We start from the raw sequence: 25554 nt of genomic DNA, 5'->3' as shown, positions 1-25554 counted from the left end.
GATAGCCTCATCCACCAGAAGGCAGATAGCAGAAGCAAGAAGAGCTACAGTCCTGCAGCCTGTTGAATGAAAATCACATTCACAGAAAGACCAGATGAAAAGGCAGAGGACTATGTAGCAGATGAAGGAACAAGATAAAACCCCAGAAAAACGACTAAATGAAGTGGAGGTAGGCAACCTTCCAGAAAAAGAATTCAGGGTAATGAAAGTGAAGATGATACAGGACCTCAGAAAAAGAATGGAGGCAAAGATCTAGAAGATGCAAGAAATGTTTAACAAAGACCTAGAGGAATTAAAGAACAAACAGATGAACAATACAATAACTGAAATGAAAACTACACTAGAAGGAATCAATAGCAGAATAACTGAGACAGAGGAACAAATAAGTGACTTGGAAGACAGAATGGTGGAAATCACTGCTGCAAAGTAGAATAAAGAAAAAAGAATGAAATGAAGACAGCTTAAGAGACCTCTGGGACAACATTAAATTTACCAACATTTGCATTTTAGGGGTCCCAGAAGGAGAAGAAAGAGAGAAAGGAACTGAGAAAATATTTGAAGAGCTTATAGTCGAAAACTTCCTAACATGGGAAAGGAAATAGCCACCCAAGGCCAGGAAGCGCACAGAGCCCCAGGCAGGATAAACCCAAGGACAAACATGCCAAGACACATAGTAATCAAATTGACAAAAATTAAAGACAAAGAAAAATTATCAAAAGCAACAAGGGAAAAATGACAAATGATATACAGTGGAACTCCCATAACGATAACAGCTGATTTCTCAGCAGAAACTCTACAAGCCAGGAGTAGCACGATATATTTAAAGTGATGAAAGGGAATAACCTACAACCAAGATTACTCTACCCAGAAAGGATCTCATTCAGATTCGACAGAAATCAAAAGCTTTACAGACAAGCAAAAGCTAAGAGAATTCAGCACCACCAAACTATCTCTACAACAAATGCTAAGGGAACTTCTCTAAGTGGGAAACAAAAGGGAAGAAAAGGACCTGAAACAAACCCCAAACATTTAAGAAAATGGTAATAGGAGCATACATATCGATAATTAGCTTAAATGTGAGTGGATTATATGCTCCAACCAAAAGACATAGGCTCACTAAATGGATACAAAAACAAGACCTGTATGTGTGCTGTCTACAAGAGACCCACTTCAGACGTAGGGATACATACAGACTGAATGTGAGGGGATGGAAAAAGATATTCCATGCAAATTCAAATCAAAAGAAAGCTGGAGTAGCAATACTCGTATCAGATAAAGTAGACTTTAAAATAAAGAATGTTATAAGAGACAAGGAAAGACACTACATAATGATCAAGGGATCAATCCAAAAAGAAGATATAACAATTATAAATATATATGCATCCAGTATAGGAGCACTTCCATACATAAGGCAACTGCTAACAGCTATAAAAGAGGAAATGGCCAGTAATACAATAATAGTAGGGGACTTTAACACCACACTTACACCAATGGACAGATCATCCAGACAGAAAATTAATAAGGAAACACAAGCTTTACATGGCACGATAGACCAGATAGATTTAATTGATATTTATAGGACACTCCATCCAAAAACAGCAGGTTACACTTTCCTCTCAAGTGCACATGGAACATTCTCCAGCATAGAGCACATCTTGGGTCACATATCAAGCCTCAGTAAATTGAAGAAAATTGAGAGAGAAGTCCTCCTGCCTGACTGCTTCTGAGCTGGGATGTCTGTATTTTCCTGCCTTTGGACTCAATGTGAACTGAAACCTTGGCTCTTCTTGGGTCTGGAACCTGCTGAATTTCAGACGGGAACTCACACCTCAGCTCTCCTGGGGCTCCAGCTTGCTGAATGCAGATCTAGGAATTTCTCAGTTTCCATAATCATGTGAGCCAATTCCTCATAATAAATTTACTTCTTTGTCTCTCTTTCTACCCTATTGGTTCTGTTTCTCTGGAGGGTCCTGACTTACACACGTGCAGAAGGTAGAACCAACATAATGTGGCATTGCAGTGTGTGTGTAGGATAGGAAAAAGAGCGGGGTGAGGCTGGTTCCTCTCCCCAGGCCTGGTGACTGGAGGCATGGTCCTGCTGTCAGCTGACATAGATAGCACATAGGAGAAACATAAGTTGTGTTGTGTGTGTGTGCAGAGTGTGAAGATGACTTGTTCAGTTTTATAAACATAGAGTTCATGGGGTTTGCAAGGTGTAAAGATGCATTTTAAACAGCTGGTTCTTTTATAAATGAAGTAGGAACTGTGGAAATGGATGAGAAAAGGCATGGAAGTTGATGTGGGTGTGAATGTTTTGTGGGGGCAGCAGAATATTTATTTACTGCTCAAGGGTGAGCATTTCTAGGGCAGCATGTGTGGCAGGAGGGCACTGGCTCTGTTTTGTTAAGTATGCTTGCGATCCACTCTGAAATGGTAAGTGGATTAAAGTGGAAGTTAACAACTGCAAGAAAATGGGAGAGTTAAGGGTCCAGTAAAGTGGAATAGAAGGTCTGTGGGATCCAGTGTATGGGAGAGACTATAGAATATTTTAGGCAGAATCTGTAGTTTTAATTGCTATCTTATTTCACGTACTTTTGTATATGGTTTCACACTTCAGCATAATTTAGATTCTTGACATCTATAATCATTTAACAATAATAGATAATATTTGCATTTCATATGTACTGGACTGTGCTTGATCAGTTTGTGTGTGTGTGTAGTTTATTATCTCTTTTAAATCTAATAACACATGTGTTAATTAGATCATATCCAGTGACTTGGAGGGAAATTACAGTCCTCAGTCCCTTCAGCCCAATAACAAGTTAAGAAAGAAGCATCATTTGACTTCTGCTTTACCTTAATCCCTCCTGGAACAACAGGAATTACAAAAAGTTGCAGGAGCATGGCTTCATTTTCTCTCTTCTCCTTTGTTAGCCATGCTTTGTGATTTATGTTGAGAAAAGTCATCCAAGCAAATGAGTGAAATCTGATTGTGGTTATGTAAGATTCATTTAAAGAGACAGGGATCCTTTTCTGTTTCCATGCTCTGTGTTACCCAAATAAGGGTGGATATTTAAAAATCTTGTTTTATGAATAAATATTTCATTTATGACTATTGCAAGATTATAACCTGTTAATATATTCAGTATCACTGAAAATGTTTAATCCTCTCTAGGAAAGCTTTTTCCCCCTGTTTGTCTTTTCCATTTTATGAGAATATATACAATAGGAACGTTTGCCCACTATTATTTACTTTATTTAGTAGGCAGTGAGGGGTTTTCACCCTGAAAGTGTTGGTTTCCAGTGCTAATGCTGTTTGCATTTCTACACAGTTTCATCACTGAGGACAAATAGAAGAGGAAGTTAATTGGTTATTGGTTACCAGAAGTAGTAGATCCTATAAAAAGTAAATTATTGGCTTTTTGTTAGCAAGTACTCTGAGACATTATCAGTTATTATTGGAATAACCATATTCTTTCTGTCTTTCTGTCTGTTCTGTTTGATTTCTCTTATCTGTGTATGTAATTATCGCAGTTTGGTGTAAAATCGCGGTGCACCGTGAATATTGAGGGATGAGAGGAGGTCTGTCTCAGCCAGCAGCAGGTTGTCGCCCTAAGCATTTCCCCTGATAAGGTGTCTTTTACAGATGATAACATTACTCAGTGAGGGGACCACAAAGATGACAAGAGACAGGACTTCTGCCATTCAGGAGCCCAGCAAGAAGTGGATAACATATAGAAATTGATGGGGGCTTCCCTGGTGGCACAGTGGTTAAGAATCCGCCTGCCAGTGCAGGAGACATGGGTTCGAGCCCTGGTCCAGGAAGATCCCACATGCCATGGAGCAACTAAGCCTATGCGCCACAACTACTGAGCCTGCGCTCTAGAGCCTGTGAGCCACAACTACTGAGCCCGCGCGCCACAAGTACTGAAGCCCGTGTGCCCAGAGCCCATGCTCCACAACAACAGAAGCCACCGCAATGAGAAGCCGCGCACCGCAACGAAGAGTAGTCCCTGCTCACCACAACTAGAGAAAGCCCGTGTGCAGCAATGAAGGAAGACCCAATGCAGCCAAAAATAAGTAAATAAATTTATTAAAAAAAAAAAGAAATTGATGAATGCCATAGTGGACATGTACAGAAGCTGGTATGGAAACACACAGGCCTCTTTGCCGTGGTTGGAAGGCCTTGAAACAGAAGGCTTGGTTTTCCTTGCTCACTGTGTGGCTTTTCTCAGGCCTCTTCATCAAGTTGAGCCTGTGTTTTATGTCCTTATTGGTAAATTAGGGATAACAGCACACTTTCCAGGGTTCCTCTGAACAATTGAATTATTCCCTGCAGCTACTTTGTAAAGGGAAATGTGAATATAGATTCTTTTCTTCTATTTGGTAGCATGACTTTAGTAATTGTCATCCTCAGCATATGGCCTTATCACTCTTCTCTGAGGACACAGGAACAAACCAGAGAGGAAGAATGGTACTCGGTTTTGTGTATTCCTATCACCAGAGCCCATGCGTCTAGAACTACTCCCTTCAAATTTGCACCTGTGAGCAACTGGAGATGAGATGGCATGATCATTACTTGCCCAAAGGCAAGCCAGTGAGGAGTGAGTGAGAAGCAGAAACAAGAAAGCAGCTTTGCTTCCCAACTTAGTTGTTGGGAGAATTCATTTTATGAGTCTTCCCTGAAATCATCACCTGTGAAGTTCAGCTTACTTTGCTGGAAAATTGAGTAGGTTAATAAAATATTTAAACTTATGTTCACTTTCTTAGTGGAGAACCTTTTTGAATTTTGTGAAAGAAATATGTAATCTACCTGAATAATTACCGTAGTACCCCCTGTTTTACTTGTGTGAAGTGTGAGATGGATGTCTTGAGAAGTGATTTCTAATGTTTTTCCTTTGCTCCTACGTAAAAGGAAATGTCTGTTGGCTTCAAATGAACATGTTGTCTGCCTGCTTTAATATAGAAACAGCCACGTGTCGTTAAACATGTTGCTGACGGTTCACTGCTCTGGGCACCACCACATTTGGGGATTGGCTGCATCACCTCCCTAACTTGGAGTACAGATACTGTAGTGATGAATCCCAAGCACACACTTGCATATTTGTAGTGGTCATAGTAGACACTTGTTAAATGAATGCATGCTAAATTAAAGCTTAATCCTCTGCTTCTGCCTCATCAGCTTCTCATTTTACTGAAGGAAAAAAGAGCAGTAAATTAGGTAGATTTCCAGTTTATGCTGGGGCAGGGAGAGGGTGCTGCTTTTGCCATTGTTATTATGTCCTGTTCAACTAGTGTCCCCCATCTCCAAAATAAAAAAAAAATTTTAAAAGACTTGGATGAGATCTCCTTTCACTTCCTATGTGCCAGGGGTATTTTTACATCCCTGTACATTCTCATCCTATTTCCTTCAGCCTGGGGGTGGGGGTGTGTGGGGAAACTCCTTCCTCATCAGTAAGTGCAACCCATCCACTGGTCCTTGACTCAGTCTCCTTCCGCCTGCTCCCGCGTCCCGCCCCACCTATTTTCTCTCCTGCCTCCAGCTTTTGCTTCTCCAGCTTTTTTCTTCATAATCTATAGTTGCTCATGTTTCTCACAGTGTGTCTGGCCATGTTTGCTGCAGTTACTCTCTGTGTTAAGCTGTCCCGACCCAGGTCCTCAGAAGCCTTCGCCACTCTTCACTGTCTTTGTGACTTTCCCCGTCACGCTTCAGTCCTCTCACTGTGGCTTCTGCCCACCGCCCCGACTGACCGAAGCTGCTTTGGACTTGATCGCTGGTGATTTTCTAGCTGGTAATTCCGACGTGTTTTTTTAGCTCTGCATTTTATTGGACTTCCCTCCTGCATGTAATTCTCCTTGAAACTATTCCCTAGCCTTTCATGACACTGTTGTTTTTATTCTGCTTGTACCTCTTTAATTGTTTCTTCTCTGTCTCCCTGGTGATTGTCTTTTCTCTACTCAGCCCTCAGATTGATGCTTCTCAGGGTTCCTCTTGGAGCCTCTGCTCTGGCCACTGCGCATCCCGTCCCCGAGTGATCATTACCATTTTCATCCTTCCACATCCCACCTGCACACTGATGGCTCCTAAAATGTAGCTTCAGTCTAGACCTTTTCCCCATCCTTTGGCTCATGTGGCCAGTTTCCAGGTGAATATCTTCACCTAGATTTCCTCTGGTTGCTTCCAAGTTTACATGGCCAAGACTAGCTTCTCTTTGTTTCTCCTAAGCCATTTTTCTGTTTGTATTTTTACTGATCATTTGGTAGCACCGTCGTCCACCCAGTCACCTAATTCAGAATCACGGGATGCATTTATTCCTACTCTACTCTAATGCCTGTCAGTCAGTCAGCTGGCTTCCCTTTGTGTTTCCTTTCCAGTCTTCCACTGTAACTGCTTGTTTCATTTCTCTCATCACTTGATATCAGGACTGATAGGAGTGACTCTGAACTGATCTTTCAGTGTCTCATTGGGTCCTTCTCCAGTGTCTCCTTCACAAAGCCCATAGAGTGATCTGTGAAATGAAAATGCGACCATTTCACTTTCCTACGTTATACTGTTTATTGTCCTATTCCTGCTTCCACTGCTGACATCAGTATTTCTCAGATGTGGTTGCATAGATGTATGCATGTGCTGTAGAACATTCAGTGAAAATTTTGTGTGTACGTCTTACTGATAATCATTTTACAAACAACAGCCTTTTTGTGTTTACGATGGCATCTCTGTCACAGAATGACCTAAAGTTACTAAGTTAAGCCTGAACTGCAGTATATGTCTCAGCTGATGTCAGAAAATTCTGATGGTTATATATATAGTTTCAAGGATCTATGACATACACACACACACACACACACACACATAGATATAGACAGATATACTTAATAATTATAAATAAGTACACATACATATATACATTGTTTATATAGTTATTTTTATATATTAGGTATATGTGTGGGTATATAGATAATTTTTCCAACTTACACTCACTCTACACTCTACATATAAATTCTGAGGTCCTTAATATCTCTTTTAAGATCTTTTGTGACCGGCCTCTACGTATTGTTCCAACTTAATATCTTGCCTTATATTTTCTATAAAAAGAACATGAACTACTGGTGGGTCCTTATATATACAGTGCTTTTCTTTTCCTTCTTAAGTTGTGCTTTTGTGCATACCCTTTGGTAGATGGAATTCTCTTCTCTTCTTCCATTCCCCCAACTTTTTAACTTGGAATTCTTGCTTATGTGTTATAAATTAGTTCTACCGTCACTTCTTCCAGGAGGCACTGATCTAACTGGGGTGGGCTGTTCAGTGTTCCTCCTATTTTCATAGTGCCCTGAGCATATCTCTATCTTACGTACACCTGTTGTTTTGCAGATACCTGTTGGAATCTATACCAGACAGTGACCTCCTTCAGGTTTCGTGGTCTCTCCTCTGTACCTTTCAAGCATGGCCTTGACTGGGAGATAGTGACTTGACAAAACATGGGTGAATCATCTGTGCTTTCTACCAGATAAAGACCTTGTCTGCAGTCAGTCTAAGCAATTTCATTCACAGTTTCTCCTCTGTCAATTTTTATACTACTGCTTTTCAAATGTTTAATACATATTTCATGCTTCATTTAGTATTTTAAGTTAGAAAAATCAATGTTTAGTTTTTATATGAAGAAATGTTAGGGACTTCCCTGGTGGCCCAATGGTTAAGACTGTGCTTCCAAAGCAGGGGATGCAGGTTCAATCCCTGGTCAGGGAACTAAGATCCCACAAGCTGTGCGGTGCAGCCAAAAAAAAAAAAAAGATACAGAAAGATAACACTTCTGTTCCTTTCTATTTCAGGAGGTCCATCTTCCCAGTTGCAGGCTCAGGAACCTAGAAGTTCTGAAAACACTTCGACTCTGCTGGAAGATTCTGGGTGCGTTTTATCAAATGATCAGAGAACTGAACCTTCAGAGATGACCGAGCATTCTGGGGAAAGCTGCATCTCCACCCCCTTCCCACCACTGTCCATTGTGAACAGACCTTGTGCTCCTCTGGAAAAGCCTCTGTCTTCTCACATGCAGTTCTTACAACGTCTGCTTGGACTGAAGACCTTGACCGAGTCAGAAAGTCTGAAAACAGACTTAAGCCACTTTGAAAACGCCTCTTCCACAGTATCCGATTCTGTTTTTCAGTTGCTGGATGGCTTGATCACTTTTTACCGAGAACCCAAACTTCCTTGTTCAAGCTTCTGGATCGAAGCTGTGGATACTTTAGCTAGACTGATCGGTGATTGTAACTTATCTAATCATATTCTTAAAAAGTGTTCCAAGAAGTTGGAAGAATTCGAGAAGACCCTGCTCCAGGTTATTTTAAGCAACAACCATATCAATCGGGTAAGTAATGCATCTTTTCTTTGTATGAAATACCATGTCAGTAGTTTGGGTGAGCACGCCCACTGGGCAGTGCCTGTTGTGGTCCCTTGGCCTCGTGGCTCAGTCTCCATCTGGACCTTGTTTTGCAGCCATCTGGAGTTCTGACCCAGCAACATCTGCTTGGGTCCTCACGACCCAGCTGTGGCCTCTGATGCCACAGCTTTGTTCTCTCCATAGATGCCTGTGCTTTCAAGTTTATGCTTCTCCACTTTGAGTTACCTTCCCTGTTTTTTTAATTGGTATCTTTGGATACTTCTCTTTTTTTAAAAAAAAAAATTTATTTATTTATTTATTTTGGGCTGTGTTGGGTCTTTGTTGCTGCACACAGGCTTTCTCTAGTTGCGGCGAGCGGGGGCTATTCTTCGTTGCAGTGTGTGGGCTTCTCATTGCCATGGCTTCTCTCGTTGTGGAGCAGGGCCTCTAGGCATGCGGGCTTCGGTAGCTGTGGCACGTGGGCTCAGTAGTTGTGTCTCACGGGCTCTAGAGCACAGGCTCAGTAGTTGTGGCACGTGGGCTTAGTTTCTCCGCAGCATGTGGGATCTTCCCGGAGCAGGGATCGAACCCGTGTCCCCTGCATTGGCAGGCGGATTCTCAACCACTGCACCACCAAGGAAGCCCTGGATGCTTCTCTTTTGTTTTCCCCTGCCTACATTTACTTCCTATTGCTCAAAAAGTCTCAATGCTTTTCAGAACACCACTTATACTTATGATTTTCCAATCTGTAACGTCTATGACTGTTAAATTCCTCAGGATGGATTACCTGTACTATATTGAGTTTGTTCTTTCTCTGGCATTGACTAGCAGATGCCTGAAGGTCAAAGACTGTTTTTCTCTTCTGTTAGAATTTCCCTTGTAAGTGGCATAATACCCCATGGACCCACTGCAGATGTGGGTTAATAGAATACATTGGCTGAGGAACAGATACTATATGGCATTGTTTTGGTTTTTGTTTTTCTTATTTACTTAACATGGCTTAGAAAAGTTGACTCAGGGATTCTTTTCTTACAGGTGACATTGAGGTAACCTGAAGTTGTTTTGTTGTTTGGCTCTTGAGACATAATGGAGAGTTTCTTTTTGGTATTACTTTCTATCTTCTTCACTGTCTTATCCTTTGGGATGGTTGTAAATGCCTTCATATTTTAATCTTTTTTAATTGACTACTAAAAATATCGAGGAGACCAAAAGGTCCATTTAACTTATTTACTACATTTCATTGGGTAAAGGTTCACAAGGTTGTTGGACCTTGTTTTTTCTGATACCTCTCTGTCTCATGTTTGTTCCCAGTGTCATCTAATGCTCAGAGTTTTTGTACAATATCGGCTTTACCTGAATTTTCAAAACTCAGACAGAATTGAACTAATAAGCTGATTTGTTGCACGTCCATCTGTTCTTTCCTTCTCTATTAAGGTATGATTTGATCAGTATTATAGAAAACTTTACAATTAAGCTTTTGGTATTTTGAAAGATACTGAATTTTCTGTCTAGGAAACTGAAAATTTTTTCTACCTCATATGGTCAATCAGGAATTAAATATCAGATTTGCCATGGTTTCTATCTGCAATATATAATCAGCTTCTTAGCCATCAATAAATACCTCGAATACTTAATATTCCTAAATCTGTTTTTTTGCATATGTTTGCTCTCTTCTTTTAAAACTACTTTAAACAGGTTTTGTGTGACTTGGAGCCTTCCAGATACTAGCATTCATATTCCGTATCAGTTACCAGATGATGCAAATGTTTTTTCAGTCTAGTCTTTCTCTCACTGAAGGATTGGCCAACACAAGAGTAGAGTTGGGAACTGTATGTATAGAAGAAACTTGTGATGGTACAGGTGGGTCTGAAGTGTATTTTCATACCATGTATCAGGGTACAAGCCATTGCTGAGTAGTTGGTCAGCAGTGGAAGAATGAGTGAATGAGAGGCTCTGTTGTTTAGCCAATATCTAATTGTTATCTTGGTCCTGTGTCTGCCTGGGAAGGTTAAGCTGTCCTCTGCTTGCAGTTACCTCTACTTTTCTTGGAGAGGTCATTGTTGCCATTTAGAGAAAGTAGGATCATAAAATTGCTCACTGCATTCACAGTTAGGATGATGGTTCATAAATAAGTTTTAATGACTTTATCTCTGGGGATTTTTCTTCTCCCCAGCAAAAGCATCTTAGACTAAATCATTCAAACTTTTGTCATTATTACTACCATCATTATTATTATTACCATTGTCATCTTGTTCCAGATATGTTCACAAAACTTCTTTAGTAGAAAAATTGACTAACGTTTACTCTTTATAAATGCTTTTCTGTGTTTTTTTTAGCTTTCCTTGAGTAATAAACAAAATCTCAAGAAAGAATATATCCTGACATGAAATATAGGATAGCTCCTACTATTATATTTTTTATTGATACTATTCTTGATTTATTAAAACAAAATATCCTAGTTTAGGGGAAAAAAGTACTTCTTTTGAAAAACCTTGTTTCCATAGATTGGAAGTGTTTAATTAAATTATACTGGTTAAAAACATGAGCCCTGCTATTGATTTCATTAAAGTGAAACTGTGTTTGTGCAATGTGATAAGAAAAGGTGTGGTATGAATACTTTAATATTCTGACTGAGGGATTTCATGTATCTATAATTCATGTACAGGCAGGTTTTAAATAAAATCTAAATAGTCAACAACATGTTCTCAACACATTCAGTAGTAAAATTATTCTGACCATAACTTAGTCTTTCTTTAATGATACCAATAAGAACTTGGTATCTTTCAAAATCTTGAGGTCATCATGATGAATATCAGTTATATTAGAGCTGCATATACATATATATATGTGTGAGTGTATATATATATATACATATGTTCAAGAAATAGGAGATTGAAATGAGATATCTTAGAAATTATTTTGAGTAATTCTCTGATATTAGCTTGGTTGAAATTATTAATAAGTTTAGGGGAAAGTATATGATTTCTGATTTTTTTAGATTTGGATAAATCCTATTTATTTTTGTGCTTTTTTTAAGGAACTTTATATTATGTTTATTTAATAACAAATTTTTTAGGAATTGTTATCTTAGTTCTATGTCTGTATTATATTTTTAGGATAACCATTAGGCGTAGGACTTGAAGGTATAGTCTATAGTGTGACATTTGACAGGCATGGAAGATATGTATCTTGAAACCAGATGGCTTCCAGGGGTCTGCAATGGGCCTGTTCTAGGGGTCCTGGGATGCAATGGTGACTTGACTTGGGTTGAACTGTCTTCTACTTACAGGCTCCAGTATGGCACCTTCCTCATTCCTCTGGGTACTTGCTTGGGGTCAGGAAGGTTTCCCTTTGAGTTATTTAATGCCCTTTGTTTGACTGACAAACTGACCTTTCCTATACTTCCAGACTTCCAAATGTGTTTATTTCTATGATTAGAAACAGCATGAGCTAATCCTAGCATTGTATGGCCACCTGTTTCTACTATCATGGAAGTTTAACACTAGAATGCTTATAGTTCTATTTAGATTTTGCAGTGGTATCTTCGTCTTAAATTTTCATTTGTTTTAAAGAGATGGGAATGATTATATTACATTAAATATCAAAACCTATAGTTATCATTGAGCTTTTTAGATATTTAGCATACATTGCTAAATCTTAGAGACATAATAGTGAGTTACTTAGAACACATATTCTTCAGATTTCTTATTTTTTTAAACCGTAAAACAACTCCCAGACATATTAGTTGTGAAATTGAAAAAAAATCCTGATTATCAAATAGACATTAAATTAGAATCTTCTGTATGTATGGTAAGCAGAATAATCACATCCTAATCCCTGGAGCTTGTGAATATGTTACCTTCCATGACAGCAGGTGGGTGGGATTGCAGGTTGCTTATCAGCTGACCTTGGGATGAGGTTTTCCTGGATTACCCACCTGGGCCCAGTACCCACAAGGGTGCTTGTAAGTGAAAGAGGGTGGCAGGAGAGTCAGTGTCCAAATCAGAGAGAATTTTGAAGATGCTATGCTGCTTGCTGTAGAGATGGAGGAGGGGGCCGAGAGCCAAGAAATGCAGGCTGGAGAAGGCAGGGAAATGGGCTCCACAAGGATCGCAGGCCTGCCAGCCCCTTCCTTTGGCCCAATGAGACCCCTTCAGACTCCTGACCCCCAGAACTGTAACGGAATAAATGTATGTTCTTTTGAGCCACTAAGTTTGCGGTAGTTTGATACAGCAGCAACGGGATGTAATAAGCTGTGTTCCCCATTTTCATACAGTAACTCTGTGAGATACGTGTGGTTGCCATTCTTATTTCCACTTGATAGATAGGAAAGATGAGGCTCAGAAAACTAGTTAGCGGTGCTGTGCACACTAGCCCCTCGAATGAGGACGACATGTGGCTGTGCTTGCTCGCTCCCTTCTCTCTCCTCACAATCCTCAAATCCAGAAAACTGACCCAGATGTCTGCAGGTATCGCCTACAGAGTCCTCTTCCCACCTGCTCCCGGCTCCCTGATGCTCATCCCTTCCTGCCAGAGTCCTGACTCGTCTGGCCCCATCTGATCCCCCGCCTCACGGCTGGGAGTCCGGCGGTGGCCCCGCTGGATCCGCGAGGAGGCACGTTCCTCATCGCAGCCCGTGGGGCCCTTTCCTACGGCCTCATCCAGCCTCTTTGGCCTTACCTCTCTCCATTCCATCCTAAACCTTCTTCACCCGGTCAGGCAGACGTGTTTGTGGTTGTCCGAGACTTGCTGTTCTGTCCCTGCCCTCTGTGCTGCAGGACCTTCCAGGCCCTTCTGCTGTCCAGCCAGTTCCACCCGGCTTTCCAGACGGAGCTTGAGGCTCAGCTCCCTGGAGAAGCCTCCCTCGTCCCCTGCCTCCGTCTCCCTTTCCTTTGGCTGATTAAATACCCTTCCCATGAATTCACCGCAGCACACGTCTCACTGTGCAGGGGCTCCTGACTCGGATTTATCCTCCATCAGAATCCAGTCTCTGGGCCAGTGCCAGGCTGTCCTCACTCTGTCCTCAGGGCTCCATGTGGTGCTTGGTGGGGTGGGTTTGGGGGTCTCACTGTAGCTGGTGCAGGTGGGGTCTAGGCTCCTCCCGTGGCCTTTGCTCCCACAGGGGGCTGGGCCACAGTCTTCTCCTGTGATGTTTGGCAGCTTTAGGGAGGTTATCTTTTAAAGCTCTCCATCTTGCTAGGATGCGCCTTTTCTGTCCTTTGGCTAGGGGAGCAGACTTCTATTGTTGTTGTTGTTTTTGTCTGTACCCAGTGGCATTTCTGGGTTGTTGGCTTTTTTATTTCCAAATGTGGGATAAACGAGACAAAAAGGAAATCAGATTTATTTTTTGTTTTTTGAGGAACTTCCATACTGTTTTCCATAGTGGCTGCACCAATTTATATTCCCACTTTTCTCCACACCCTCTCAATCCCACTCCTGGGCATATATCTGGAGAAAACCATAACTCGAAAAGATACGTGCTCCCCAATATTGACAGCAACACTGTTTACAATAGCCAAGACATGAAAACAACCTAAATATTTAACCATTGGCAGATGAATGGATAAAGAATATGTGGTATATATACACAATGGAATATTACTCAGCCATAAAAAAGAATGAAATAATGCCATTTGCAGCAACATGGATGGACCTAGAGATTGTCATACTAAGTGAAGTAAGTCAGACAGAGAAAGACAAGTATCATATGACATCACTTATATGTGGAATCTAAAACAAAATGGTGCAAATGAACTTATTAACAAAACAGAAATAGACCCACAAACATGGAAAGCAAGCTTATGGTTACCAAAGGGGAAAGGTGGGGAGGGATAAATTAGGAGTTTGGGATTGATATATACACATTGCTATATGTAAAATAACCGACAAGGAACTACTGTACAGCACAGGGAGCTATACTCAGTATTTTGTAATAACCTACAAGGGAAAAGAATCTGAGAAAGAATATATATATATGTATATGTACATGTATATATATGTATAACTGAATCACTTTTCTGTACACTTGGAACTAACACAACATTGTAAATGAACTATACTTCAATTTAAAAAAACAAACAAAACAAAAACCTAAGTAATTACAGAAAAAAAAAAGAAAACCGGAGAACTCACCACCTAGTCCTTCTTTGGTCCTAAGGTTCGTAGCCTGTCCACCTGTCAGTCTTCTTGGGTGTGTTTTAAATATAATGCCTAGGGTTTTTAGTACTTAGTGAGAGGATGAGAGATACGCAAGTCCACTTTCCAGAAGTGGAAACCTGTGAATGTATTTTTAAAATATGTACTATTCCATATTATAATGACAAAGAGCTAGCCCTCTGTCCCACCCGAGACCACCAGGTCTGTACTCCTCTTCTGCCCCCACTTACACCTGTGCTTTTAAACGAAATGCTTATGCTCCTATTTCTCAAGTTGTTTTCTTTTTTATCTGTTCACTTTTTATCATAGAAGACACAAATTTATGTCTTATGTGGCTGCTCTCCTCAATCATAGTTTTGTCATAGTTTTGGTTAAGTAAATATTACATATTCATATTATTGTAAATATGTCATGACATATTTGTATTATTATAAACATGCCATGACGTATTTGTATTATTATAAATATGCCATGATGTATTTGTATTATTATAAATATGTTACTGCATATTTATATTATTATAAAGATGTAATTTTTAACACCAGCACATCTAATATACAATGGTTTCATTTCCTTTTTTTACAGCTTTTTTTTTTCCTTAGGATTTTTTTTTCCACTTGCTTAGTTTTCTGCATACCTATAATTGATGCTTCTTTCATATACTTTGACAGGTTGTAAACATCCTCTCAGTAAGGCCAAACAAATTAAGTCACTTATCAGTTCCATCTTTTACTTTAAGATACACCTTCTGGAGCCCTTCATCTTCCTGTTCTCATCTGGGCTGAGCTTCCTGTGTCTCTGATCAGCTTTATTCCATGGACTTCTTTTAATCACCACCCTGGGAATTCCCTTTGCTGCTTTTTTGTGCTGTGTCTCCGAGTCCCTAGATCTCATATATTCCTTTCCTTAGTTTATAACTTCATTTAGGTGATGCACATTGTTTACGAGCTCACGTAGAATGGATTCCTGGGATGTAAACTTGAAAAATATTTGTTTGCTTAAAATATTTTATTCCAACTTTAAACTTTATTGGTGGATTAGGATAGATTTCTGGTTGGAAATCATTTTTTTCCGTAGAATTTATAACATTTTTCTACTAACTTCTGGATTCCAGTGTTTCTAATGAGATTTCCAGTGTAATTCTGATTGTAATTCCTTCAACGTGATATATCCCTCAACCTCGCACACCCGCAGAAGCACTTAGGATCTCTCCTGTTTCCACTGTTTTGTAATTACAGATGGTGTACCTCAGTGTGGGTCTTTCTCTTGAGTCCTTGGTGGGTCTTTGAATTTGGGATTCCATCTTTCAGTTCTGAAAAGTTTTTGAATAGTTTTTCTCATATATTTCTGCCTTTTTTCTGTATCCTTTGTCTAGAACAGTTCTTGGTCTGATCCTCTAGATTTCTTATCTTTTTTTCTTGTACTGTTTATTCTTTTCCTTTTTCTTTTTCCTGGGAGATTTCCTCAACTTTTTCTTTTAGCCATTCTGTTGAATTTTTATTTCTGCTGAAATATTTTTCGTTTGTATGAGTTCCTGTTCTCTTGATTGTTCCTTTTCATAGCTCCCAGTTCTTGTTTTATGTACAGTAATGTGTAAAACTTTTATATTTTCCTTGTTCCCTGCTTTGCCTCTATTTTCTTCTGGTCTTGATTTCCCCATCTCAGTTGATCACTGTTTTTCATACTTGAGGCTTTCCAGTGCCTTGAACTAACCTGGAAAGATGGGCAAGATTTAGAAGGGCCCCCTGAAAGATAACTTGGGGGAGGTATGCCAGCTGCTTGACGAGAGACACTGAGGCAGGGGGAAGCTTGGAGAGCCCTGGAACTGCTGCAGTCTGGGGGGTTTAGTTGGGAAGGAGTGGAGCTTTGGAAGACATGCGCCTAACGAGATGAGAAGGTCCAAGTAGTGAAGGTTCTTCTATTGTTTTGTTAAATAACTCGAGTTTCTTCTGCAGCCCTGAGGTATAAGGTGTACAATTTAAAATCATGTGCACAATTTTGTGTGTTGGAGCATGTGCTCTTTTTCCTAGGAGGGCGCTCATCCTTTTCATGTGATTGCGAAACGATGCTGTGATCCCCAAAGTAAACAACATCTGGGAAAACCATTGAGATTGACTTGCACACCCCACCCAAATAAATACGTCAAAACATGACTCAAATCTTACTTCACTCATAAATTCTGTTTTATCAATTTGATCCTGAAATGGGCTCCTCTTCTGAACTTCTGTAGTGATTATTGTCTACATAATTTACTTTTCAGTTTGCCATATGCTGTATTATTTCAGCTTATCTAGTATGGCTTGAATTTTTTTTAATGTTTTATTAAACCTGTCAAATGTTTTTATCACAGAGATTAACAGCTTAGTTAGCACGCCCAAACTTTTATTTACTAGCACTGGCCTTAGATAACTGATATCGAGTTCCACATCTATAAAATGGGGACGGTAAATGTGAGTACCTCATAGGGCTGTTGGGAATTTTCAACGTGTAGATGCAAATGAAGTGCTTATTAGCATAATATCAGGTATCATATGCTCTCCTGAGGAAGGGCCATATCCTATTTTCTCTACTATTCCTGATATAATGCTGAGCTCATTCCAGGAGAAAAATGAAGTATTTTGTGAATTGAAAATAAGAGAATGAAAGTAAATGACAAGTTATACTTCATATACTCCTATATACTTAAATACCATCTTCTGTCTTTTGGTCAAATTTTTCTGTGTATAAAACCTTCCCAAGGAGCAGCTCTGTCTTACTGACACTGTAATGGCATTCCTGAAGCACCTCCATGTACTAGGCAGCAGGGCCTCATTTTGTGGTGTCACAAACTTACCCTTCCAATGGCCACAGCTTCCCGCTGACCGATGAGCTTATTAGCAGGTATCATGGATTTTTCTTCCTATTTTAATTATAGAAAATCAATTTTAGGGACTTCCCTGGTGGTCTAGTGGTTAAGACATTGCCTTCCAATGCAGGGGTGCAGGTTCAATCCCCAGTTGGGGAGCTAAGATCCCACACGCCTTGCAGCCAAAAATATGAAACATAAAACAGAAGCACTGTTGTAACAAATTCAATAAAAACTTTAAAAATGGTCCACATAGCAGGAAACTTCAAGGTGGCGGAGGAGTAAGATGTGGAGATCACCTTCCTCCCCACAAATACATCAGATATACATCTACATGTGGAACAACTCTTACAGAACACCTACTGAAGACTGTCAGAAGACCTCAGACTTCCCAAAAGGCAAGAAAATCCCCATGTACCTGGGTAGGGCAAAAGAAGAAAAGAAAAAACAGAGACAAAAGAATAGGGATGGGACCTGCATCTCTGGGAGGGAGCTGTGAAGGAGGAAAAGTTTCCACACACTAGGAAGCCCATTCACTGGCGGAAACGGGAGGTGGGCGGGGAGGAAGCTTCAGAGCCACAGAGGAGAGCACAGCAACAGGGGTGCAGAGGGCAAAGTGGAGAGATTCCTGCACAGAGGATCGGTGCCGACTGGCACTCACCAGCCTGAGAGGCGTGTCTGCTCACCCGCTGGGGCAGGTGGGGGCTGGGAGCTGAGGCTCAGGCTTTGGAGGTCAGACCCCAAGGAGAGGACTGGGGTTGGCTGTGTGAACACAGCCTGAAGGGGCTAGTGCACCACAGTGAGCCAGGAGGGAGTCTGGGAAAAAGTCTGGAGCTGCCTAAGAGGCAAGAGATCATTGTTTCGGGCTGCGCGAGGAGAGGGGATTCAGAGCACTGCCTAAACGAGCTCCAGAGAGAGGCATGAGCCATGGCTATCAGAACGGACACCAGAGACCAACATGAAATGCTAAGGCTGCTGCTGCAGCCACCAGGAATCCTGTGTGAAACCACAGGTCACTATCCATACCTCACCCCACCCCAGGAGGCTGTGCAGCCCGCCACTGCCAGAGTCCTGTGATACAGGGACAACTTCTCTGGGAGAACACACAGCGTGCCTCAGGCTGTTGCAACATCACGCCGGCCTCTGCCACCGCAGGCTCACCCTGCATTCTGTACCCCTCCCTCCCCTGGCCTCAGTGAGCCAGAGGCCCCTAATCAGCTGCTACTTTAACTTCGTCCAATCTGGGCAGGAACAGACGCCCTCCGGCGACCTACACGCAGAGGTGGGGCCAAATCCAAAGCTGAGCCCCGGGAGCTGTGCGAACAAAGAAGAGAAAGGGAAATCTCTCCCAGCAGCCTCAGGAGCAGCGGATTAAAGCTCCACAATCAACTTGATGTACCTGCACCTGTGGAATACATGAATAGACAACGATTCATCCCAGAATTGAGGCAGTAGACTTTGGGAGCAACTGTAGACATGGGGTTTGCTTTCTGCATCTAATTTGTTTCTGGTTTTGTTTATCTTAGTTTAGTATTTACAGCTTATTATCATTGGTAGATTTGTTTATTGATTTGGTTGCTCTCTTTTTTTCTTAATATATATATATTTTTTTCCTTTTTCTCTTATTGTGAGTGTGTTTGTGTATGCTTCATTGTGTGATTTTGTCTGGTATAGCTTTGCTTCTACCATTTGTCCTAGGGTTCTTTCTATTTTTTTTCTCTTTTTTTAGTATAGTTTTTAGTGCTTGTTATCATTGGTGGATTTCTTTATTGGTTTTGTTGCTCTATCCTTTCATTCTTTTTTATTTATTGCTTTTAAAATTTTATTTTTAATATTATATTCTTTTTATTTTAATAATTTTATTTTATTTATTTATTTTTCTTTCTTTCTTTCTTTGTCCTCCATTTTCTTCTGACCTGTGCGGGTGACAGGGTCTTTGTGCTCCAGCTGGGTGTCGGGCCTGAGCTTCTTAGGTGGGAGAGCTGAGTCCAGGACATTGGTCCACCAGAGACCTCCTGGCCCCAAATAATATCAAATAGGAAAAGCTCTCCCAGGGATCTCCATCTCAATGCTAAGACCCAGCTCCACTCAACGACCAGCAAGCTACAGTGCTGGACAACCCATGCCAAACAACTAGCAAGACAGGAAAACAACCCCACACATTCACTGAGAGGCTGCCTGGAATCATAATAAGTTCACAGAAACCTCAAAACACGCCACCGGATGCAGCCCTGCCCACCAGAAAGGCAAGATCCAGTCTCATCCACCAGAACACAGGCACCAGTCCCCTCCACCAAGAAGCCTACACAACCCGTTGACCAACCTTACGCACTGGGGGAAGACACCAAAAACAACGGGAAATACGAAACTGCAGCTGGCAAAAAGGAGACCCCCAAATGCAGTAAGTTAAGCAAAATGAGAAGACAGAGAAATACACAGAAGATCAAGGATCAAAGTTAAAACCTACCAGACCAAACAAATGAAGAGGAAATAGGCAGTCTACCTGAAAAAGAATCCACAGTAATGATAGTAAAGATGATCCAAAATCTTGAAACTAGAATGGAGAAAATACAAGAAACATTTAACTAGGAAATTGAAGAACTCAAGAGCAAACAAACAATGATGAACAACATAATAAATGACATTAAAAATTCTCTAGAAGGAATCAATAGCAAAATAACTGAAGCAGAAGAACGGATAAGTGACCTGGAAGATGAAAGAGCAGAAATAGCTACCACAGAGGAGAATAAAGAAAAAAGAATTGAGGATAGTCTCAGAGACCACTGGGACAACATTAAATGCACCGTGATTCGTATTATAGGGGTCCCAGAAGAAGAAGAGAAAAAGAAAGGGACTGAGAAAATATTTGAAGAGATTATAGTTGAAAACTTCCCTAATATGGGAAAGGGAACAGTCAATCAAGTCCAGGAAGCTCGAGAAACCCATACAGGATAAATCCAAGGAGAAACATGCTAAGACATATATTACTCCAACTATCAAAAATTAAATACAAAGAAAAAATGTTAAAAGCAGCCAGGGGTAAGCAACAAATAACATACAGGGGAATCCCCATAAGGTTAAGAGCTGATCTTTCAGCAGAAACTCTGCAAGCCAGAAGGGAGTGGCAGGATATATTTAATGTGATGAAGGAGAAAAACCTGCAACCAAGAATACTCTACCCAGCAAGGATCTCATTCAGATTCAATGGAGAAATTAAAACCTTCACAGACAAGCAAAAGCTAAGAGAATTCATCACCACCAAACCAGCTTTACAGCAAATGCTACAGGAACTTCTCTAGGCAGGAAACACAAGAGAAGGAAAAGAGCTACAATAACAAACCCAAAACAATTAAGAAAATGTTAATAGGAACATACATATTGATAATTACCTTAAATATAAATGGATTATATGCTCCAACCAAAAGACAGAGACTGGCTGAATGGATACAAAATTAGGGCCTGTATATATGCTGTCTACAAGAGACCCACTTCACACCTAGGGACAGATACAGACTGATAGTGAGGGGATGGAAAAAGAAATTCCATGCAGTGGAAATCGAAAGAAAGCTGGAGTAGCAATTCTCATATCACACAAAATAGACTTTAAAATAAAGACTGCTACAAGAGACAAAGAAGGACACTACCTAATGATCAAGGGATCAATCCAAGAAGAAGATATAACAATTGCAAATATTTATGCACCCAGCGTAGGAGCACCTCAATACATAAGGCAAATACTAACAGCTATAAAAGGGGAAATCGACAGTAACACGATAACAGTAGGGGACTTTAACACCCCACTTTCACCAACGGGCAGATCATCCAAAATGAAAATAAATAAACACAAGCTTTAAATGATACATTAAACAAGATATACTTAATTGGTATTTATAGGACATTCCATCCAAAAACAACAGAATATACTTTCTTCTCAAGTGCTCATGGAACATTCTCCAGGATAGATCATATCTTGGGTCACAAATCAAGCCTTGGTAAATTTAAGAAACTTGAAATTGTATCAAGTATCTTTTCTGACCACAACGCTATGAGACTAGATATCAATTACAGGAAAAAGTCTGTAAAATATACAAACACATGGAGGCTAAACAGTACACTACTAAATAACCAAGATATCACTGAAGAAACCAAAGAGGAAATCAAACAATACCTAGAATAAATGGCAATGAAAACACAATGACACAAAACCTATGGGAAGCAGCAAAAGCAGTTCTAAGAGGGAAGTTTATAGTAATACAGTCCTACCTCAAGAAACAAGAAACATCTCAAATAAATGACTTAACCTCATGCATAGCGCAATTAGAGAAAACAAACTAAAAAACCCCAAAGTTAGCAGAAGGAAAGAAATCATGAAGATCAGATCAGAAATAAATGAAAAAGAAATGAAGGAAACGATAGCAAAGATCAATAAACTGAAAGCTGGTTCTTTGAGAAGATAACCAAAATTGATAAACCATTGCCAGATTCATCAGGAAAAAAGAGAGGAGACTCAAATCAATAGAATTAGAAATGAAAAAAGGAGAGATAACAACTGACACTGTAGAAATACAAAGGATCGTGAGAGATTACTACAAGCAACTATATGCCAATAAAATGACGACCTGGAAAAAATGGACATTCTCAGAAAAGCACAACCTTCCAAGATTGAACCTGGAGGAAATAGAAAATATAAACAGATCAATCACAAGTGCTGAAATTGAAACTATGATTAAAAATCTTCCAACAAATAAAAGCCCAGGACCAGATGGCTTCACAGGTGAATTCTATCAGACATTTAGAGAAGAGCTAACACCTGTCCTTCTCAACCTCTTCCAAAATATAGCAGAGGTAGGAACACTCCCCAACTCATTCTACAAGGCCACCATCACCCCCATACCAAAATGAGGCAAAGATGTCACAAAAATAGAAAACTACAGGCCAATATCACTGATGAACATAGATGTAAAAATCCTCAGCAAAATACTAGCAAACAGAATCCAACAGCACATCAGAAGGATCATACACCATGATCAAGTGGGGTTTATCCAAGGAATGCAAGGAATCTTCTACATATGCAAATCAATCAATGTGATACACCATAATAACAAACTGGAGGGCAAAAACCATATGATCATCTGAATAGATGCAGAAAAAGCTTTAGTAAAAATTCAACACCCATTTTTGATAAAAACCCTGTAGAAGGTGGGCATAGAGCAAACTTACCTCAAAATAATAAACTCCATATATGAGAAACCCACAGCCAACATCGTCCTCAGTGGTGAAAAAATGAAACCATTTCCACTAAGATCAGGAACAAGACATGGTTGCCCACTCTCACCACTATTATTCAAAATAGTTTTAGAAGTTTTAGCCACAGCAATCAGAGAAGAAAAAGAAATAAAAGAATCCAAATCAGAAAAGAAGTAAAGCTGTCACTGTTTGCAGATGACATGATACTATACATAGAGAATCCTAAAGATGGTACCAGAAAACTACTAGAGCTAATCAATGAATTTGGTAAAGCAGCAGGATACAAAATTAATGCACAGAAATCTCTTGCATTCCTATATGCTAATGCTGAAAAATCTGAAAGAGAAATTAAGGAAACAATCCCATTTACCATTTCAACAAGAAGTATAAAATACCTAGGAATAAACCCACCTAAGGAGACAAAAGACCTGTATGCAGAAAACTATTGAACACTGATGAAAGAAATTAAAGATACCAGCAGGTGGAGAGATAAACCATGTTCTTGGATTGGAAGAATCAACATTGTTAAAATGACTATAGTACCCAAAGCAATCTACAGGTTCAGTGCAATCCCTATCAAACTACTAATGGCATTTTTTACAGAACTAAAACAAAAAATATCATAATTTTTATGGAAACACAAAAGACCCTGAATAGCCCACGCAATCTTGAGAAAGAAAAACTGAGCTGGAGGAAACACGCTCCGTGGCTTCAGAGTATACTACAAAGCGATAGTAATCAAGGCAGTATGGTACTGGCATAAAAACAGAAATATAGATCAATGGAACAGGATAGAAAGCCCAGAGATAAACCCACACACATATGGTCACCTTATTTTTGATAAAAGAGGCAAGAATATACATTGGAGAAAAGACAGCACTTCAGTAAGTGGTGCTTGGAAAACTGGACAGCTACATGTCAAAGAATGAAATTAGAACACTCCCTAACACTATACACAAAAATAAACTTATAATGGATTAAAGACTTAAATGTAAGGCCAGACACTGTAAAACTCTTAGAGGAAAACATAGGCAGAACACTCTGTGACATAAATCACAGCAAGATCCTTTTTGACCCACCTCCTAGAGAAATGGAAATAAAAATAAACAAATGGGACCTAATGAAGCTTAAAAGCTTTTGCACAGCAAAGGAAAACATAAACGTCGAAAAGACAGCCCTCAGAATGGGAGAAAATATTTGCAAACGAATCAACGGACAAAGGATTAATCTCCACAATATACAGGCAGCTCATGCAGCTCAATATCAAAAAACAAACAACCCAATCCACTAATTGGCGTAGACATAAATAGACGTTTCTCCAAAGAAGATATACAGACTGCCAACAAACACATGAAAGGATGCTAATCATCACTAATCATTAGAGAAATGCAAATCAAAACTACAATGAGGTATCACCTCACACCAGTCAGAATGGCCATCATTAAAAAATCTACAAACAGTAAATGCTGGAGAGGGTGTGGAGAAAATGGGACCCTCCTGCACTGTTGGTGGGAATGTAAATTGATACAGCCACTATGGAGAACAGTATAGAAGGTCCTTATAAAAGTAAAAATAGAACTACCATACAACCCAGCAATCCCACTACTGGACATATACCCTGAGAAAACTGTCATTCAAGAACAGTCATGTACCACAATGTTCATTGCAGCTCTATTTACGATAGCCAGGACATGGAAGCAATCTAAGCGTCCATCGACAGATGAATGGATAAAGAAGATGTAGTGCATATATGCAATGGAATATTACTCTGCCTTAAAAAGAAAAGAAATTGAGTTATTTGTAGTGAGGTGGGTTTACCTAGAGACTGTCATATAGAGTGAAGTAAGTCAGAAAGAGAAACAAATACCATATGCTAACATATATATATATGCAATCAAAAGAAAAAAAAGGTTCTGAAGAACCTAGGTGCAGGACAGGAATAAAGACTCAGACATAGAGAATGGAGTTGTGGACCAGGGGAAGGGGCAGGATAAGCTGGCACAAAATGAGAGAGTGGCATGGGCATATATACACTACCAAACGTAAAATAGATAGCTGGTGGAAGCACTCGCCCAGCACAGGGACGTCAGCTTGGTGCTTTGTGTCCACCTAGAGGGGTACGATAGGGAGGTTGGGAAGGAGACATAAGAGGGAGGAGATATGGGGATAAATGTATACCTATATCTGATTCACTTTGTTATACAGCAGAAAGTAACACACCATTGTAAAGCAATTATATTTCGAGAAAGATATTTTTTTTAAAAAGTTGTCCACTTAAAAAAAAAAAAATCTTAAAACAAGGAAATCCAATGTAAGTTAACTATTTGAGTGTCTTGGTTTCACTTACTCTTTGCACCCATCCCTTCCTGTCTAGGTTATGTTTCTGCTCTCAGATTTGCTAGCTGTTGATTCCCCTCAGACTGTCCTTTTTGCTTAGATCACCAATGATGTGGCCTTCAGGCAGTTTTTAGGTAAATCTGAAGATACGGTTCATGAAATCGGATGGTTTTTTTCACCAATCTGTGTTTCCTAGTTTTGGGGTTTTTTTTGTTTGTTTGGTTGGGTTTTTTTTTGTGGTACAGGGGCCTCTCACTGCTGTGGCCTCTCCCATTGCGGAGCACAGGCTCCGGACACACAGGCTCAGAGGTCATGGCTCATGGGCCCAGCCGCTCCACGAGTTGTGGGATCTTCCCAGATCAGGGCACGAACCCATGTCCCCTGCATCGGCAGGCAGACTCTCAACCACTGTGCCACCAGGGAAGCCCATGTTTCCTAGTTTTATCTAAAACTCAATCATGCCACAATCGTATCAACAAATAAAACCTATTTATTAACTTTTAATTAATTTATTTATTTATTATATTTTTTTGCGGTACGCGGGCCTCTCACTGTGTGGCGTCTCCCGTTGCGGAGCACAGGCTCCGGATG

At 40.1% G+C, this 25554-nt stretch overlaps 1 protein-coding gene across 1 annotated transcript in view; it reads left to right on the top strand.

The window, feature by feature from the left end:
• MEI4 (meiotic double-stranded break formation protein 4) overlaps window positions 1-25554 on the top strand; it is a 202866-nt gene that overhangs the window by 32332 nt on the left and 144980 nt on the right. Inside the window, exons 3-4 of the mRNA XM_067702735.1 lie at window positions 3443-3451; window positions 7854-8366. Of these exons, the coding sequence (XP_067558836.1) occupies window positions 3443-3451; window positions 7854-8366 (522 nt within the window). The remainder of the gene's footprint in view (window positions 1-3442; window positions 3452-7853; window positions 8367-25554) is intronic.

The sequence above is a fragment of the Pseudorca crassidens genome, chromosome 13 (genome assembly GCF_039906515.1).
Source record: "Pseudorca crassidens isolate mPseCra1 chromosome 13, mPseCra1.hap1, whole genome shotgun sequence".
Lineage (NCBI taxonomy): Eukaryota > Metazoa > Chordata > Mammalia > Artiodactyla > Delphinidae > Pseudorca > Pseudorca crassidens.
This window is presented reverse-complemented; position numbering and strand designations above follow the sequence as displayed.